Below are 19,947 nucleotides of genomic sequence, written 5' to 3' on the forward strand. Positions count from 1 at the left end.
TCCTCATTTTTCTTTCATTTGCAAATAACATTAATTTCCGTTAAAGATCAAGGAAGATCTATGTTTTTATTATTGTAAACAAATGCTGTGAAAGATTAATACCAACAATGTGTCTCTCGCTACTTTCCAATTTCCCAACTAGGCTTTGACTACAAGCAATATTAAATTCCTGTAGGGCTGCGTATTGGTATACTATACCTTGAAGGGTTTGACGAAAATAACCCACTACCAAGTAGTATTATAACTTCTCCAGTCAAATTATATCAGCAATCAATCTTTTTTGAACCTATATATACAAACGAGGAGCTAAGAAAAAAACTGATTTGGATCCAATTTAAAATGGTGTAAAATTGATTTAGATGCAAATGTAAGTGGCTTATATGGATGAATATGTCTGGGCCCACAGAACCCAGGAAAACAAATTGTTTCTGACACAGAGTTACATTACAAGAGTTTGCTCCAAATACGACAAAGCACTCCTTTGGATCCCCCGTGATACACCCGCCAAGTGTGAGGTAGATCGGATGAACTATTCTCAAGATACGTGAAAGACAAAGGCGAAAGACATCGATGCCTTGCTTTATAGTCAGATGAGATTTGTTCACAGCAGGAAAAATGCAGGAAAATTCCAACTACATCCTGTCAGTTTCAAACACATTTAAGGGCTATTTTCTGCAGACATCAAATCTTCCTGTCTGCCTCCACTTATGCACGGTTTGCCCTTCCATTTATATATATTCCTTTTCTTCTCCAATTCTCACATACCCATCCTCCTATTTTTTTCTGCTGTTTCTCTTGATCAGCCTGGTATGTGTGCTGTACCATTTAGCGCCTAGAGCTGCTCTACAATAGAGCTGCTTGTCCTCAGCCTCCGGATCTGAATGCAGCACTGTGCTCACAGGCCTGCTGACCTGGAAGGACTTGACTAATTTGAATATCAAGTGCATGGTTCCTAACATACACTTTTGTGCATGCGTGCATGCATGCATGCATGCGTGTATATGTGTATTAATGCCTTTGCTTGTTTCATTCCCACAGCGATGGACAGAAGATGAGCAAGCGCAAGAAGAACTACCCAGATCCATCACTGATAGTGCAGCACTATGGAGCCGATGCCCTCAGGTCAGCGCTGTGCTTGAATTTGTAGGAGTGTGTGATTCTGAAGCACGAAGGCCTGTGTGCCGGTGGCAGGGTTCTGTGTGGTAACCTACCTTATGTTATTAGCAGGCATGAATCGCTATCCATGCTTAAATAGGCTCATTCTCCTTCCTACAAACAGTATAGGCACACTCACGCATACTGTACATACGTATTCATACACGTTGCTTTTTGTCATACATTCACTCCTTTGCCCTGAGCATCGAGAGTGCCAAGCCATATGGCCTAATGAATAAAGCACTATGCAATTGCGCCATATGCTCGCATACATACTAATGGAGAGTGAGTTGCAGAGATAGAGAAAGAAGGAAGTCTTTCTCTTGAGGCCTTTCATTAACATTTCTCTTTTGTGCCTAAAAACTTAATTTGCAGTATAGCTGTTTCGGTACAGTGAGCTCCGAGACTTAAAAACGGATCAAGATGAAACCATGGTATCCTACGATGTGACTTCCTTGTTCACCTGTATTCCAACCATGGATGCTCTGGCCACAGTAAGAGAGCGGCTCACACAGGACAACTCCTTACACAGCCGAACAAATCTCAAACCAGACCACATTTGCCAACTTCTGGATTTGTGCCTGAACACCACATATTTCCAGTTTAATGGCACTTTTTACAGACAGAAACATTGCTGTGCCATGGGTTCACCAGTATCCCCTATTGTGGCAAATCTATACATGGAGGAGGTAGGAGACAAGGCTTTAAACTCCTACAAAGGAGTAACTCCGAGCCATTGGTTCAAGTCAAGGACAATAGTTTGCTTTTCTTAGACTGTGACGTCCATATGGAGAATGACAGGAGCCTCCACATTGGGGTATACAGAAAACACACTCACACAGATCAATATCTGTTTGACTCCAACCACCCCCTGGAACACAAGCTTGGGGTTATCAGAACACTGCAACACAGAGCTGATAACGTACCCACCAGCTCACAGGCCCAAGGGGAAGAACGTAAGCACCCGAGAGGTGCCCTCACAACTTGTGGTTACCCCAGCTGGACCTGTGTGAAAACGGCAGTATCAGAGAAACTCAGGAGGATCTTCAACAAACACTGCATCCCTGTGTATTTCAAACCCAGTAACACACTAAGACAGAATGTACACAAAAGCAATCTGGTTTATGCTATCCAATGCAACGAGGAATGCATAGATCTCTTCATTGTAGAAACAAAACAACTAGAGCTAACTCCTCAGGCCTGGACTCTGCTGTCCACTTACACATCTCAAGGAGAAAGCCTTTGATGTCAACAATGTCCACATCCTGGACAGGGAGGACAGATGGTTTGAAAGAGGAGTAAAAGAAGCCATCCATGTAAAAGTAGAGAAACCATCTCTAAACAGAGGAGGAGGTCTGATACAACACTTATCTCCAGTTTCAATGCTGCCCTTTCATCCCTTCCCAGGAGATTCAACAATCTAACCTCAAAGAACAATTGTTCACAAATGGCCTCCTGTGACTCCAACGACTTTTTCGTTAAGACCCAATAGAGCACTAATGAAGTCTAAACCAACTTGCCACCAACAACTGCCACTCTAATGACGGTCGTTGGCACTTTGAGCACAAAGGGTTCCAGTGTCCTCATCGGCATTGTGAGAGGTTAAATACCTGGATCTCCACACCAGATAGTTAGACCAGTCCCAGCCTGGTCATTTGCGTACATGAACCGATGAAGCCTCTTGGATGAAAGGTGAAACGTTTTCCTAGATAAAAAAACCAAGTCCAGTTGCTTTTGACTAAAATTGCTTTGGGGTAAAGTGACCATATAAACAATAGTGTACTGAATGCGTCTGTGTACTTTGGAGGTATGTTGTACTTGTTTAATGTTTAATAAATGACAAAGAGACCCTTTTTAACCAGAGATGCTCTTCTGCTTTGTCCGCTGATATATGCTGTCTAGATACTAGCTTTGCATAGCTGTACTTCGTGGGCATACCCAGTGTGCTTTTCGTGGAGCAGATGACCCTGTTTAAAAATCTGCAAAGGCTTTACGTCAGACTGCCGGAAAAAGTAGAAAAACTGTCTGAAAGGTGGCATTTACAGCTGACTGTATCCTGGGGAGTTTTGCTCATTGGGGGTTGTACTGGTCACCCATAAACACGTTTACCTCTTTATTTTAAACTTTGGTCATGTTTAGCAAGAACATCTGAAATTATAACAATATATATGTGACAGAAAATAAGGGAAAGCATAATAGGGCCACTTGAAGTTATTACCTTCAAGTGGCCCTATAAACCCCAAAGCAGGCAGTACTATCTGCTTGCTCGCCCTCACTCATAATCAATTCTACCACGCTCATTAACTTCTTCAATGTCTCTCTTTTTAGACTGTACCTCATCAACTCGCCTGTAGTGAGAGCAGAGAACCTGCGTTTCAAAGAGGAGGGTGTGCGAGACGTGTTGAAGGATGTCTTCCTGCCGTGGTATAATGCCTATCGCTTCCTGGTGCAGAACGTACAGAGGTTACAGAAGGTAATGAACAGAATGAAAAGGTTGTTTCTTCCACAACTCCTACTTTGTTACTTTAGCTGCCCATGGTCTAAAATACAGTACATAGCACAGTTTGATAGAGCGGCAGATTATTACTATTATTAACAAATTATTCCTTATAGGGTATTTCTCAAGGGAATTACTCGTTAGTGCCATGAAATATTGTTATAAAGGCTGCAGTATTACCTTCATCTAATGCTCCTATCTAATTGGTCAATGGATGGCTGGGTATTTCGGTCCAGACTGAAATGAATCAGAAACAGACTTTGTTTCCCCCGGATAGTCCCTGCTCTGCACATTAAAAAACATCCTGTGAGAGCAATTTTATAAAAGAAGTCAGGATGTTGCTCTAGCAGACTGATTCTCAACAAAGACTTGCTTTTCAGTCACTTCTACTCAACCGCTTTTACAACTGCCAACCCGCAAAGTCAATTTAAAGGTATCAGTGTTGTCGCCCACAGACAAAGAAAATAACATCTGCAGCACTTGAAGCTACATGCACCACCTGCAGGCAATCTGTGTTACAGATGTAGTTCAAACTCAACTTGCACCCGTAAGATGAAAATATTGTTATGAACCACAGCTTATCCAGTTGGAATCCAACCAGGGCCCATATCTCTCTCACTTTACCAGTGAACAACAGATATGTAAGAATTCAGTGACAAAATATCATAATATCAAACTCAGGTTTCAGGCCTGAAAATGGTAATTTGTTGATGATTTTTTTGTGTGTGTGTGCTTGTATATTTATGTGTTTTAGGAGGATGAGATTCAGTTCCTGTACAATGAAAATACGGTGAAGCAGAGTGACAACATCATGGACAAATGGATTCAGTCCTTCACACAATCTCTCATCCAGTTCTTCAAGGCTGAGATGGACGGTGAGACACGAGACATAAACACACACACACACACACAAACACACGATGAACACACTGTGTGGCCATATCCAATCACATCACAAAACCAGCAGCGCCCATTGTTACAGAAACCACGAGGTGAAAGGGTTGTCTTAGCAGGGCCACGTGAAGCGCACGGCTTATTCAACGGTATTAGCGTCCGTTTGCCGACTCTTGTAAAGACAAAGCTTAAGTAAATGGTTAAAACAATATTCTTTTAAGAAGGTTGGAATTTAAACTTCAGTTTTGAACCATTGAATCAACTGCAAACGTTATATTTGGGGTTAAAAGGAAATCCTGAATGGTGACACTATTAATCATAAAATCTGTGCCATTTGTCACATACATTTTTCAAATATCGCTAATGCTTTCTTTTATTTCATTTTTATAGTTAAATTTTTCATCTCTTTATTTGAATTTGATTTAAGTTATTTTGTTATTTTAACTTTGATTTAATAGCCAAACGTCACATCTGTCAACTTTTTCATGATTTTTCTAAAAGTAGTTTCTTGTTGCAGCTTACCGCCTGTACACCGTCGTCCCTCGTCTAGTCAAGTTTGTGGACATGCTCACCAACTGGTATGTGAGGACCAACAGACGTCGTCTAAAGGTGAGATGACAGCTCTGAATCATGACGATCAAGTATAACTATACATAAGTTCACTGTCCTGTATCTTTCTTGTTTTTTTGTTAAACACATACATTATTCATTGGGTTAATGGAAACCATAATTTAAGGTCCCACTAAGTCTCTTCATCATAGCCTCCATCTGCAGACATTTTATAGCAATCAGTTTGTGGTCTTCCTAGTCAACATTTGGTTGTAGTGAATACATGTCTGATGCTGATGTGTACTTGGGCAATTTTATCTTTTCATTGTTCTAAGGGGACTGACTGCGTGTGTGTGCGTGCGTGCGTGCGTGCGCGCGTGTGTGTGTGTGTGTGTGTGTGTCTGTGTACTTTGTAGGGAGAGAGTGGCACTGAGGACTGCCTGTGGGCGCTGGAAACCCTCTTCAGTGTTCTGTTCTCCATGTGCAGGCTGATGGTGAGTCATACTACTTCTGTGAGTGTGAGACCAAGAGAGAAAAGAAATCGCATGGGGGAAATTTTTTGGTGGTGAGGTTTTGCTTTGTGTATGCAAAACACAAAGAAATAATGCTGGTATGGAAGAGGTGCATGTGTGTGCGTGCAAGCACGTGTATTTGTGTGCACTTCATGGCTATGAATTATGCATGAGCAGTAGGAGTTTTTATTTATAACACATTGAAGATGTTTGCATGTGAGGCGAGATGCACGCTAAGAGCCAGTTAGCCTAACCAAGATCAATACAGATCAGCTGTGAGCTACACAAGTTAATTATCCGTGGTTGAAATGGAAGAGAATTGCATTAGAAGTAACCTCACTCTGGCACAATTCTGTTTGAACTTTTGCACCATTGAGGGGGGGGAAACTACAGTAAAAATGTGTTTTGTATGCTGATTTTAAAGCTGCTTCTGACTTTTAGACCTTTATGTCAGAAAATGTAAATTAAATAAAGTACAGAGCAGCTAATATTCTTCATTTCTTCCTTTTTCTCTCATGTCTACTTGCTTTTTTCCTTCCTTCATCTCAGGCTCCCTTCACACCCTTCATTACAGAGATGATGTACCAAAATCTGTGTCACCTCATCGACCCTGCCTCTGTTGAAGAGAAGGACAGCAGCAGCATCCACTATCTCATGCTGCCCCAAGTCAGGTTGGAAAAATCCTTTGAATTCTTCATGCCACCTTTATGAAAGAGAAAAAAAGCAAAGGGCTGTGAGAGTTTTCGCTCTCCATATTAGCTAAAAGCAGCTATGGTCATCTGGTGTGCTCACACAGCATGCGTGTTGCTGCTTGTCCTTCCTGCTGTCAAATGGGACTACTTCACCCCCTCTCCCAAAGGTCAGCCACCAATCAGGCGGTGGGAAGAGCTGCTCCTCAATCAGCTCATTAAATGATTGGCTGTCTCTGGAGTCCTCTCCCCTTTAATTTTACATCCACACACAGAGAAACAGACTCCTGGAGTAAATGAATATTACACGCATGCACGCACACACACACGGACGCACACACACACACACACATACACACACACACACACACACACACACACACATACACACAGACGCATGCACGCACGCACGCACACACACACACACACACACACAGCCTGTGTTCATGCAGGCCCTACAGTAAGGGCTAACATTGCTATTATGTAAGATTATCAGTGACTGTGCAGCTCTAATTTGGATTCAGAGGTAAAAGTCTCTGTGTACCTTGTTAGTGGATGCTTCTGAGATAAACTCTGGCGCTGGTGGTTCTGAACTCTGTCTTTGATGTGTGGTAGTAACCTTGTCATGCTCTATTGTTAATTTTCCTCAATAGAAAAGCAATTAGAATTTCTAAACCACTGATTAATCTGGAGAGCGACCACTGCCAGTGGGTTATGGCATAACTACACCGGCATTCCCTAACTGTGCCCTGCAATTGTACAGGATTTCACAGAGCAAAGATGAGTTGCTTTTCAAAGATGGTCCTCTCATTCTCCTACATCCACTTTTTATAAGAAGGCAGCTTGGTCAGGCTGCACCCATTGCAATTGGAAATGACTGACCACTTGTACAGTTTTGGATAAAAACTTTCTCTCCTATTTGACCCAAACCGCAGAGTTAGGAGGTTATTCAAATGCTCATCCCATGGCATTGTAACAATTTATGAGGTGTTGAGACTTCAATTTTCTTCATTCGTGTTTCTGTTTTTCAGGGAGAGTTTGATCGACAAGCGCATTGAGAGCGCTGTCTCTCAGATGCAGTCTGTGATTGAGCTGGGCCGAGTGATCCGAGACAGGAAAACCCTGCCTGTTAAGGTGAATCATCAACTGGGGGGGGGGGGGGGGGGGGGGGTAGTGTATCTGGTTTTGTCATATTAGTGTTTTATTGATCCACTGTTACATTGGTGTGCATTTCAGTACCCATTAAAGGAGGTGGTAGTTATTCACCAGGACCCAGAGGCTCTGAAAGATATCCAGTCCCTGCAGAAATACATCCTGGAAGTAAGTAAGCCAAGAACATTCATTTTTTATATTGTGTGATAATTTGTCTAATCTTAAAGTTGTCTGGGCCCTTTTTTCCACTGCCCTGTTTCAAGGCAATAAGTGCATCTCCTTTCAATGTTTTTTGTCAGTTTACTATGCTCTGATCAATGCTATTAAATGTATAAGTTCAAGAGAAAAGTAGTTTCCGAACACTGTGAAGCATTTAAGGTGCCAGATATATAACAGAAGAAGAATTTCTTTTAAGACTTTTTTGAGATGGTTTGGTAGATTCCGGATTCTTTTAAAACACTTGTTTGATCAACTTGACGTTTCAACCATTCACCGATCCTGTAAAGAGTTGTTCCGATACCAATACCAGTATCGGAGGAACCTCCGTTAAAACTGACTGTCAAACGGCATAATAAAAGAAAATTCTATGGCATTTATTCTCTGTATGTATAAGCCAAGCCAGGTCAAACACAATGATAATTATCATATCACAGCCATACAGTGTTAGTAACGTACAACTGTATAATTATTCCAACCAGAGAGAAATGATTGGATTCAGCATTTACAGTACATTTACTGTACATGGTTGTTGGGAGCTAATATTTTCCTATTCAATGGATTTTTAAAGGTTTACACCACTCTTCTCCACCAGTCAGCCTCTTCGATTGAGGCATTTCTTTTCTGATTATTAGGGGAATATAAAGGTCCATGTAAACATAGATACTGATGAATCTTGGATGGAAAATTGATCCCTTTTTGTTCCCATATTCTATTCATATATAATCCTATATTAAGGATTAAGTGGGATAAGGGCTTCTGGTTCAACCTTCTGTTGGATCCAGCAAGATTGATCGTAGCTCGAGACACTTCTTATCTCACACTCAGTTTCAGATTTCGAGGAAAACATTTAACCTTGCTAACTTCCCTTCAGCAGACACTCACAACCAAGAGCAGTTTAAGGTCCTGCAGGGAAGAAGCTTCAAACTCTTTTACTATTGATGTAGTTTCCAGTCAGCTGAGCATTTGAAAGTTAAAGTTGGATCCAACTTTTCACTATTGCTTTTACTTAGGTTCCTTTCTCATTACACTGTAATTATTGCTACTCAATGGGTCATGCTTTGACATTAATTTTGCATTTACCAGTACTTAAAAGTTGAATTATTGGGCACTAACTGGTTGATTTCATGGCTGACTTGCTCTCTGAGTGAATTATTGTCCCTATACAGCACATGTCTGAAGCAATTACAGTTATTAATGTGACTCCTACAAGATGTAACAAAGCATTTAGCTTATATTGAAACCCCTCACATTCCTTTTCTAATGTATAGAGGAGCTGTGCCACTGGTATTAATACTAGCACTGGCATATTACATGGGTTTGACCACCTTAATGTCCAGTGCTGAAGGCTTAACTTCATTTAAGTCACTACAACTTTGCATTTCACACCAAGCAGTGGTACTATACATTCTAAATGATGCTGATTACATTTTATCGACTATTTCTTAAGGAAAAACATTTAACAAACATTCAGAGGGAAGAATGTAGGCATAAAATGGGATTTGCTGTTGACGGTCAATGGCCATTTTAAGTTTAGCTTTGTTCAGCGTTGCTTGGCTGACAAGCTTGTTGATGACTCCACTGTCAGCTGAGCTCAAGATGTTCAGTGAAAATTTCCAATGAGCTGCTGTTTGATTTGACAGCAGCCTGAATGCATTGTAATGCAATCTCTCTCTCTCTCTCTCTCTCTCTCTCTCTCTCTCTCTCTCTCTCTCTCACTCTCACTCTCACTCTCACTCTCTCACTCTCACTCACTCTCTCACTCACTCTCTCACTCTCACTCTCACTCTCTCTCTCTCTCTCTCTCTCTCTCTCTCTCTCTCTCTCTCTCTCTCTCTCTCTCTCTCTCTCTCTCTCTCTCTCTCTCTCTCTCTCTCTCTCTCTCTCTCTCTCTCTCTCTCTCTCACACTCACACTCACACTCACACTCTCTCACACACACACACACAAAGCTATATGCCCTCAAGATAAAAGAGGTTCTTTTTTTTTGCACTTTTGCATTGATTCGGTCTGATTTACACAACCCAAGCTCAGCTAAAAACACAATTTCTAGCTACTATTTTCAACCCCACAGTGCAAATGTCAGCAAGTCAACTTAGCTAACACTCACTTTTCAGTTTGATTGACTGAAAGAGGTTGTGCATGGCAGGCCAGAGTGGGTGTCAGTATGGCTAAATTTACTATCTCCGTATAGCTTCACCAGATAGGACTAGATCACAGATTTCTATCTCCGTTTAGATTGAAGAATAAAACGTACTGTAGTGAAAGGCAAAAGTATTGACTGAATAGGAGGAATGGCTTACTGACAGACTTACTGGTTGATTTCATGGCTGACTTACACTTTGACCTAATGACTCTGTAATCAAGTATTGATTTGCTATTTTCAGTACATGTCTGGGGCATTTAAAATGCTTAAGTCTTATGTTTAATTGTATTTTAATTCAACTTAAAATTGAATTATAAGTTCTTAACTTAAGTAAGTACTTCTTAAATGTATCTTAAAACTAATTTTCAGCATTATTTTGTCTAGATTTTGTTTTGCAGTGCACATTAGTTTCATTTTTTTCTTTATATTTTTGTATTCATTTTACCCTGGTTGTGTCTTCTTTTTCATCCTCCAGGAGCTTAACGTGCGACAGCTGACAATGTCAACAGACAAGGACAAGTACGGTATCCGTCTGAGAGCCGAGCCAGACCACATGGTGCTGGGCAAGAGACTAAAGGGGGCCTTCAAAGCTATCACTGCTTCCATCAAGGAGCTCACCAGCGAACAGCTAGAGACCTTCCAGAAGACGGGTATTGCTGTGTGTGGCTGTCTGGTTAAAATCACAGTTGGTGTGCAATGGGAAATCATCAAGCTATCAGCAACCTGATATTATAACAACCTCCATATTGTGTTGTATTTTATATTTATTTATTTTGAATCCTTACAATGAAATCGAGTACAGACAGACAGCCAGTTTATCCTCAGCATCCAAACCCTAACCCTCTGAAAACTATAATCAGACCTTGAGTACGGTTCAAAGCAGTGCAAGGTATCCTGTCTCTCCAATTATAGAAAGACGAGGAGAGCCCCCAGAGTCTCTGGGGAAGGGAGCAGTGGAGGTCAGCTGGGCTGTGGGAACTTAACATTTCCAATCATTGGATGTTTGAAGTCTAGCCAATTGGAAGGAAAGAATGAGGATGAGCGATGGAAGGAAAGAGATAGATGTGGTAGAGGATGGTGGAAAAATGATGGAGAGAGGAAACACACAAAGAAAAATACGCAGAACCAAGTATCATTTCACTCACAGGAAAGAAGTGATATAAGAATGTACAAAACCTGCTTTTAGGGTGCTAGACTGTAATGCATCACCTATCTTTACTTAAAGGAGTTCAACACAGTAACAAGTTACTGGAAGGTACACCATTGTCTCTGAACAAGTCTCCATATCTCACTTTGGAAAAGAGCTCACATTCAGTTGAGAGTCCACTTTTAACCTTTTGAGCTATTTCTAGTTGAGAATCTATGGCTCAAAAACACTTTTTACACAAGAAGGGTAGCAATTTGGCTAGAAACTAATTGTGCGTTCATGACTGGTGTTTGTATTATTCATTATTCCTTAGCTTACGATCCCATCATTTTGTTGGATCAGAAGAAAAAAGGTTAAGAGAGAAGGTGGAAAAGAGCAGAGAAGCAGGGAGGGGCACAGGAAATCAAAGCATGGAAATCTAGGATTAGAGTGACTGTTTCACCCAGCCTCTGGGTGTGGAGAAGTGAAAAGGAGAGGAGAACACGGTCATGGTTTTTAGTCAGAACACAGACGTGGGTAATTGCTGCCACTGGCAAAATTGTGATATAAACCTGACTAGATTGGGTTCGCTGTAAAGGAAGACTATTTTGAAAAAATTTAAAAGCAAATACTGGTCCAGACCCTAGCTAACTCGAAACAAAGCCTCGGCCTGAATGCAAGTTAAGAGAGCACTTTATTAATTATGATTGGGTGTAATTGAAACCATTTTTTAGAATCCTTCTCAAGAGACAAACACCCAAATATAGACCCATTTCACACAATGAGTTGGTACTTTATTCAAATTTCATTAGGAGGATAGTGGGCCGCTAAATAATTTATCATCACATTTGCATTTACGTCTGTTGTCAGCATGGATATTATCATAATGGCCATCAATATAAATCTTTTTTGAATGTATCTACACATTTTCATCCTTTCTTAAATGATTCACAGGAAAGCCTCTGAAAATCAGTGTTATAATTGTCTAGTTGAATTATTATTATGATTATTATTATTATTACATATATTTAACTAGTGACGTGGGTGATCTGACAAATGTTACTGAACATCCCACTGACTTAATACCGGAATATTTCCATGATTGTCTGTAGGCTCTGCCACATAATATTGTCCTACATGATTGTTGCCGAGAATATCTCAGCCAAGGAGGAAAACTGATATTTCTGCTGGCAAACTTTTTTTAATGGATGTATATAAAGAATGGTTTGAATCATCTTGTCATCCTGCCTCCTGGTGAGTTTAGTTTGGGCTGTGTTGTCTGATGATGCTGAGACACAGTAGGGTTCCCTGGTGTTGAATTCTGCATGAACAACAGTTTTCTATGAACTGAGGAATGTTATTGTATCCTGCCATATAACAAAGTGTATTTTCAGGTTCAGCAACAGTGGCTCTAAACATTGTCATATTTTCGTGTTTAATTTTAAGGATCCATCAAGGTTGACGGCCATGAGCTTCATGGGGAGGACCTTAGACTCATGTACACCTTCGACCAGAGTTCTGGCTCAGCAGCACAGTATGAAGCACACTCTGACTCACAGGTAGGCTCGAAATATCACCCAATACATTTTTGTATTCAATACCCTTTGCATACAAATCAGAATCAGAAATACTTTAATAATCCCAGGGGGAAATTGTTTTCGTTTCAAACTTCCACTATACAAACAACATATTTAACAGCAACAATATTATATAGATAATGTATATTTGTAAAAACAGAAATATAAAATAGTATATATATAAAATATCAAATTTACAATAGTAATATATACAGATCAAAAGTACTGTCATGTGCAAAGTATCGTAAAAATGTGCAAAGAACAGATTATGATCAAGTCCGTATTACAGAGAGGGGTGACAGACTCTTCTAGGGATGTGTTGTATAGTTTAATGACCACAGGCAGGAAAGATTTCCTGTGGTGCGTCTCGGTGCGATGAGTCTTCTGCTGAAGGTGCTCCTCTGCTGGGCCAGTGTGTCATAGAGAGGGCGGGAGACATTGTCCAAGATAGACCGGAGCCTGGACAGCATCCTCCTCTCTGCCACGGTCGTCAGGGTGTCCAGCTCCTCCCCCACGACATCAGCGGCCCTCCTGATCAGTTTGTTCAGTCTGTTGGTGTCTACGACCTTCAGCCCACTGCTCCAGCATGTGACAGCGAAGATCGCACTGGCCACAACAGACTCATAAAACATCCTCAGCATCGTCTGGCAGATGTTAAATGACCTCAGCCTCCTCAGGAAGAAGAGTCGACTTTAGCCCTTTTTGTAGACAGCCTCTGCGTTTGTAGTCCAGTCCAACTTGTTGTCCAATAAATACAATGTAGCTTTAGTGGGGGAGTGGGGGGGGGCAGCTCCAGCGAACAAGGAGTAGAAATACTCAGCGCCTCAGTCTGCTCGCATGCTCTGGTCCAAAGCTAACAAAATCTGCCAACGAACACCTTTAAAGCTCATTAAATAACACTATATACTTGTTTGTTTAATTTGTACAACAACCGAAGTGTAGCAACATCTCAGCGTGGATTTACAGGGGTACATGTGCCAGATTGTTTCTTGGCCCGAGCAGCATCTTTCTTCTGAGTCTTGTCATCCCTACAAGGTTGCCAGCCGAACAGTGGAGACATCTGGACTTTACTACACCCAGCCAAGCAATAGCCCAGTCTTAGTCTCACGCTTAGCTAATCATCTCCCGACTGTAGCTAACTATTTAGAGTACAGACATGATGGTGGTATCAGTTCTAACCCATGGAGCATAGGCAGACGAGAAACCTGAGAACGCTGTTTACATGCATTAATAACTGGGGTATGAGAGCTCCTATTTTACCCTGGGTAAGGTGTTTTAAACTGTGTACAAACATACTGACTCTCCTGCTGTGTGTGTTGTAATCTGTGTTTCTCTGTTGTTTGTTTTGATAGCCTGTCCGGTAGAGCCAATCCCTGCCCTTGTTTTTTTTTTTTTTTTTTGTATTTTTAGTAGAGCCCCTTAAATTTTGCTGTACCAATGAATAGAGATATCTGACTTATTTTTTAACTTGTGAGATTTGATAGACCATTTATTTGCAAATTTTAGCCAGTTAACACATATGAAAAGGTATAGAATTACACATATCATCCATCACCCTCCCTCTTAAATTACTATTCTATAGGTTGAGCTCCAAGATATAATGTAACCTGATCTAAAACCATAAAATGCTTCTCCGCTGCTGCTTTTGCACCAAGCTGCCATTTATTGGAAATGCATTTATTTGTCTTTACTGTGAGTGTGATGTATGAAATAATTTCACGGCTAAGTGGAAACCAGCATGTATGCGTTTCCCACAGGCCCTCTCTAATCAGTGCTCCTCCAACCGTATACAGTACACACCACACACCACACTGCTGTACCTTCATACCAGTTTACTGAGCTGGCTTTTTAATTCCCTCTGTTACTCTCGCTCGCATTGACACTCCAGCTCCCACCTGTCTGTCTCTCCGGCCTTTCTCTCTTTTCTCTGTCATCTCTTTCCCTCCTACCCATGGTAAACTGTTCAGGTATGCCAGCAGCTCAGCGTTGCACAACATGACCTGGCCATTTTACTTTAGTGACTCACACAGACTAAATTATTGTCATTATTGTATATTACTTGGTTACAGAGATGTGGACTTGGACTTGGTTTTGATGACTTGCAACTTGACTTGACAGAAAATAAAAGACTTGTGACTTGACAGGATGTCTCGAATGACTGGTCTGTGTTCATTTAATGTTTTCAGTTTAAATATTAAAACTGTACAACGTTGTCAGTGTTGACATTACAGTTATGAGTGTAGGTTACCCGGTGTGTGTGAGGGCTGATGATACTTAACATTAGCCTGATACAACCTGCTCCTTCGCGGCCTGGGATCAACTCCAACCTGTAGTCCTTTACTGCATGTCATCCCCTCTCTCTCTCCCCCATTTACTTTCGATTTTCAGCTGAACTAAGAAGTAAAGGCATAAAAAGCCCAAAACAAATTAATAATAGGATTTTTTTTGTTTGATCACATTATAGGCTGTTAGTATTTAACTGTTTAAAAGTGTTAGGGAGGCAATAGCTTTTCGATTGAGAAGAAATAAAGAAGCTTTTATAAAGTGATTTGTTTTTTCTTTGATTACATTTATTTAATTTAATATTAATAATTAGAATTCAAATTCAATTCATACCTTCTGAACAGGTTAGATACTGTAGATTGGCCAATAATATTAGAAGGTAATTAATACCTTGTCTTTTCTCTTTATAAAGACTGGATATTGTGACTTGACTTGCCAAAGAAAAAGAGATAGATGCTATATCAGTCTTTGGAAATATCAGTTCAATATGGAGCTTAAAAACCTTCCTTTTGGTTTTCGGGTCTGTTGTCCTTCAGGTCCTGGTGCTGCTGGATGTCTCCCCGGACCAGTCCATGGTGGATGAAGGCGTTGCCCGAGAGGTCATCAACCGCATTCAGAAACTACGCAAGAAGGTGGGAAAATTATTTCAGGAGCACTACTAGCTCTGGAAACTAGATTGACACATAACACACTACTAGTGAATTTTACAATCCTGTGTCTAATGAATAAAATACGACATATTACAAACAGTTTGCCAACACATGTAATCAGGGCTGTTCCAGGGACTGCATGCCACTGAGGCAGTTTGATGAGTTACACTGGAAAACAAATTACCATTAAAGGCTGTTGTATGGTGAGTAATGTGTGACTGTTTGCGGGGGAAAGAAAATTGACTGAGTACAGGAAGCATTTAGGAACATTGCACATTAGGACTGAAAAAATAACACAACATGCTTGTGCTATTTTAAAGGGTGAAGAGCCTGCACATTCTCCAGAAGAGTTGTAGGTCACTACATGCTCCCTGGAAAATAAAGTATTTCTACTACTTGAACTTTTTCTCGCTGTTGTCAGTTTCACCCTTTGCGTCCTAATCCAGACTGTATCCCTTACTACACATTCCTTCCTCTTAAAATATTTTGATCAATACAATATCTACGTTATAGCAGAGTTAAGGGTGGCACCTCCGGCTGGAGCCCTTTTGTGTGCCCTTCTCCTTGTGTCTGTGTGGCTCCTCCGGCTTCCTCCCACAGTCCAAAGACATTCAGGTGTTTAATTGGTCAATCTTAAATTGCCCGTAGGTATGAGTGTGAGCCTGAATGGTTGTCTGTCTCTATATGTCAGCCCTGTAATAGTCTGGCATCCTGTCCTGGGTGTACCTGGTGTACCCCACCTCCCCCAATGTCAGCTTGGATTGGCTTCAGGCCCCATAACCCTAAGTGGGATAAGTGGTTGCAGATGGATGGATGGTGTTAGTGATTCATTGAGAAAAAATACTTAAGCTCGGTGTACAGCTTCTCAAATGTGACAAGCCCATTTCATAATTATATACTTAGAAAATTTTGAAATCTGCAAATGAGATGAGTAAAATAGGTTTGTTTTAAGTTAAGTAGAATCATAGAGTATAAAGTATAGAGCTTCTTAGCTAATGTTAATACCCCATTTTAATTATTGTGATGATCATTTATTTGTTTTTTTTTGTTTTTTCTACATTTTTTTATTGAATTCTGCAGACATACAAAGTACAAAGTGCACTATCAGGAGCAGCAGTGAGTTCCAAGTTTTGTGGAAAGCTGTCAAAGTCATCTCTGTGAAAACCTCAACTTCTCTAACCTTAGACATTCTCTAACCTTAGACATTTTAAAATGTAACGTACGTTACACTCATACGTGAGTCGGTGGGGAAACATGTTTCTATTTAAGGAGACTATTACGTTTAGCGAGCAGGGTGGTAAAGGCCACGACACGTTGTGTAGTAATGGGCAGATTTTTAGACAGTGGAAGCCCAAAAAAAGCAGTCAGGTCGGCTGGGAACTGCTTACAGCCATTGGCACACAGATCAGGGGATGGATGGCCCTAACAAAGAATTTTGAGACAAAAAAGGATGAGAAAAAATATACTGGATATTGAAAAACATTATTGAAATAAAGATGGGAATAAAAATCCAATGCATACAGTCTGTATTAGTTACTGAAGTTGGAACGGTGACAATCCTCCTGTTCCTTTGTGTTCATCCTCGAGGCCGACCTCCTCCACAAATCTGTATTGGAGTTTCCTCTCCCAGGCAGTATTTCCTCGAATTTTTTATAAACCTACTACCCCTGAAAAAACACTAATAATGGCAAAAAAGACACACAAACTACGCAGAAAATACGCCAAAAACACGGCATAAGCACAGCAAAAGCACGACATAAAACACAGCCAGAACACGGCATAAAACTCACCAAAACACTTCAAACTCTCATAAATAATGTATTTAGTATTATTATATTATTATTTAAAAGATAATGATATATAAACAGAGAACACCACAAAGCACCGATATAATTCTCCCGAAATCTCTCTCCTTCATCTGCTTCTACCTTCCTGCTCCATTCACTTCCGCCACTGTGCCACAGGCAGTCCCGCATGTTACGTGTAACAAAAAATGCATGCACTTTCTGTCGCTGGTGACAGTGCAGTCCTTACAGGGTTTTAAATCACTGACGGCCTGATCTCACTACAACACAACGGCTCTTTTAAGAGCCACACAATTCCTCTGAGACCTCATTTCTGTTCTTTTAAAAGCATTCAGATCCCTGTTAGCACTAGCATAACTTCCATTTAGCACAACAGCAGGCGTAGGCGTGGCCAGGGGTTAGCTTCAGTTAGCTAGCCGCCTCGGCTGCTACATGCGATTGCAGCAATGATCAAAAATGTGAGCAAGCAATGCGATACAAGCGATGCGATACAAGCGTTGCGGGTGATTTAATCTTTTGGTGTGAATGCAAGGTTAGTGTGGCACAGGATGCCTCAAGCGTAAGCAGACGTTCATCTTGTAAATTTGCATTTACCTCGAGGGAGCCTATCTTTTGAGTGTGGTCGGACACTGTGGCATGGACGTAGTCCAGCTTCGCTTAGAGCGTTGAAATGGAGGCTTTATGATCGACGGAAGAGGGCTTTGAACCATAGACTGTATTGAAAAAATGGACGTGGCCTCTCCGCTGGGGCCCGTTCTCTCAACTTGATCCAATGTGAGCTGCCATCTTGTCAGACTTTGACTCCTCCTCATTTCCTTTGACCAAAAAAGGGCATTGATGTGTTAGGGGTAGAGGGATACTACACCACCCGGGAGCTAGGCTAACACAACAAGTTACTAGATAAACAGGAGGGGGGGGGGGGGTCCCGTGTCTCTAGCAGAGACTACAACGGCTATGATATAAAAAAAAGTTAGGGAAAAAACAAAAAACCACTGGCTCGTCGAGTCGAGTGCAGGGACTCCGTGTCTCTAGCGGAGATTATAGTGGCTCCAGGAGTGAAGTTCATGCAGCCAACATTGCTGATCTCTGATTTAAACTAATATTCAACACAGTACCATGCTCATAGACTCATAGACACAGACACTCATAGCCCAGATCCACCCGCTGCACCAGATTAGCATCTAGTGTATGTGTCATAGATAGCAGGCTGTACTGCAAGTCATGGTGAAAGTGCAGCTATTTAATTAGCATAAAAGAGCTAACGTTTAAAGGATGTGTTCCTAAACCATCTGTTGCTACAGTTGATTGAAGAGCAAACCATCTTGTCAGAGTTAGCATGCTAATCCTGACAATTAGCCTCAGAGAAGTGATGGCCAGAGGCTAGCTGTCACTCAAGAGGCTGTGCCCCAATTATTCATAAACTTTAACCTCGAATAAAATAAAAACAAGCCTGTCACAAAAATATTCACCCTCCTAAGTGTTGTCATAGAAAATTTGACCTAAACATACAGACAGAATGTTTTTTGTAAACAAGTCCTAAGTAGGTTTAATTATGCTGTAAAAATCGGCCTGTTTAACATTGGGGTCAATGAGAAACAGCTCTATGGTGCAAACTACTCCTAGTGGACACTCTGAGAACTGTTTTTGGCACTTCAGTATTGGATCCACCAGGAAGTCGCTGTGGTGGGGACTTGCTTTTGCTATGAATGAATAGAATTGTTAGTTGCAGCCCTACAATGTACACCAAGCATAGAACATTTGCCATATTATTCACCCCGTGCTCTGCCCTTCCTCTTTATGTCCCATGCTAATTTTGAAATCTTTCCACTGCAGCGCCACAGTTAGAAGTTTCTCCATCATAAAGCAGGCTTAATGGAAGCTTAATTACAGTCTGGCCCCTTTCAGATTCCAATGTTAGAGCTTTGAAGTGGTTTGGGGAGTAAAGATGGATTAGCCAACGGCCCCTGTTTTCACAAGCAACAAACAGTTTTTTCCGTCCCCCTATAGCAGTGGTGTGCACTGGCTCCTGGCCAGGCTAAATTCCTCCAGTTATTTCAAACTGAGATCTGTCAAGGAATTTTCCACTCCAGGGATGGGAATTCATTTGTGTGTGTGTGTGTGTGTGTGTGTGTGTGTGTGTGTGTGTGTGTGTGTGTGTGTGTGTGTGTGTGTGTGTGTGTGTGTGTGTGTGTGTGTGTGTGTGTGTGTGTGTGTGTGTGTGTGTGTGTGTGTGTGTGTGTGTGTGTGTGTGTGTGTGTGTGTGTGTGTGTGTGTGTGTGTGTGTGTGTGTGTGTGTGTGTGTGTGTGTGTGTGTGTGTGTGTGTGTGTGTGTGTGTGTGTGTGTGTGTGTGTGTGTGGTTCCTTTTTGTTATTGATTGGGCTTCTCACAAACTGGAGATCTCTAAAGCCTTCAGTGATGTGACAAACACACACACACTGTAATACCCCCTTTAGGGTAGGGTCAGTACCTTGACTTGGCAGGAAAAACCTATAAACCTTCCACACCATTGATTGACTGCTCCTCTGTATCTAGCTATTGTTATTCCTCTGCCCTTGAGCCACATACTGCAATTGGTGTGTGTGTGTTATACAGTCAATCTATGTGTGTACGGCTGCACTGCAGATTAGGATGAGATCAATGTGTTTGAATGTGTCAAGGTTAGAGGAAGCTGTTGGCACACAATGCCAAAATAGACA

At 41.2% G+C, this 19,947-nt stretch overlaps 1 protein-coding gene across 1 annotated transcript in view; it reads left to right on the plus strand.

Moving 5' to 3' along the window:
- iars1 (isoleucyl-tRNA synthetase 1) overlaps nucleotides 1-19,947 on the plus strand; it is a 62,331-nt gene that overhangs the window by 34,744 nt on the left and 7,640 nt on the right. Inside the window, exons 18-28 of the mRNA XM_083939819.1 lie at nucleotides 1,039-1,122; nucleotides 3,484-3,628; nucleotides 4,407-4,527; nucleotides 5,064-5,155; nucleotides 5,512-5,589; nucleotides 6,157-6,278; nucleotides 7,328-7,430; nucleotides 7,533-7,616; nucleotides 10,285-10,459; nucleotides 12,382-12,494; nucleotides 15,332-15,427. Of these exons, the coding sequence (XP_083795945.1) occupies nucleotides 1,039-1,122; nucleotides 3,484-3,628; nucleotides 4,407-4,527; nucleotides 5,064-5,155; nucleotides 5,512-5,589; nucleotides 6,157-6,278; nucleotides 7,328-7,430; nucleotides 7,533-7,616; nucleotides 10,285-10,459; nucleotides 12,382-12,494; nucleotides 15,332-15,427 (1,213 nt within the window). The remainder of the gene's footprint in view (nucleotides 1-1,038; nucleotides 1,123-3,483; nucleotides 3,629-4,406; nucleotides 4,528-5,063; nucleotides 5,156-5,511; nucleotides 5,590-6,156; nucleotides 6,279-7,327; nucleotides 7,431-7,532; nucleotides 7,617-10,284; nucleotides 10,460-12,381; nucleotides 12,495-15,331; nucleotides 15,428-19,947) is intronic.

Source organism: Echiichthys vipera (assembly GCF_963691815.1).
Source record: "Echiichthys vipera genome assembly, chromosome: X".
In the NCBI taxonomy this organism is placed as follows: domain Eukaryota; kingdom Metazoa; phylum Chordata; class Actinopteri; order Perciformes; family Trachinidae; genus Echiichthys; species Echiichthys vipera.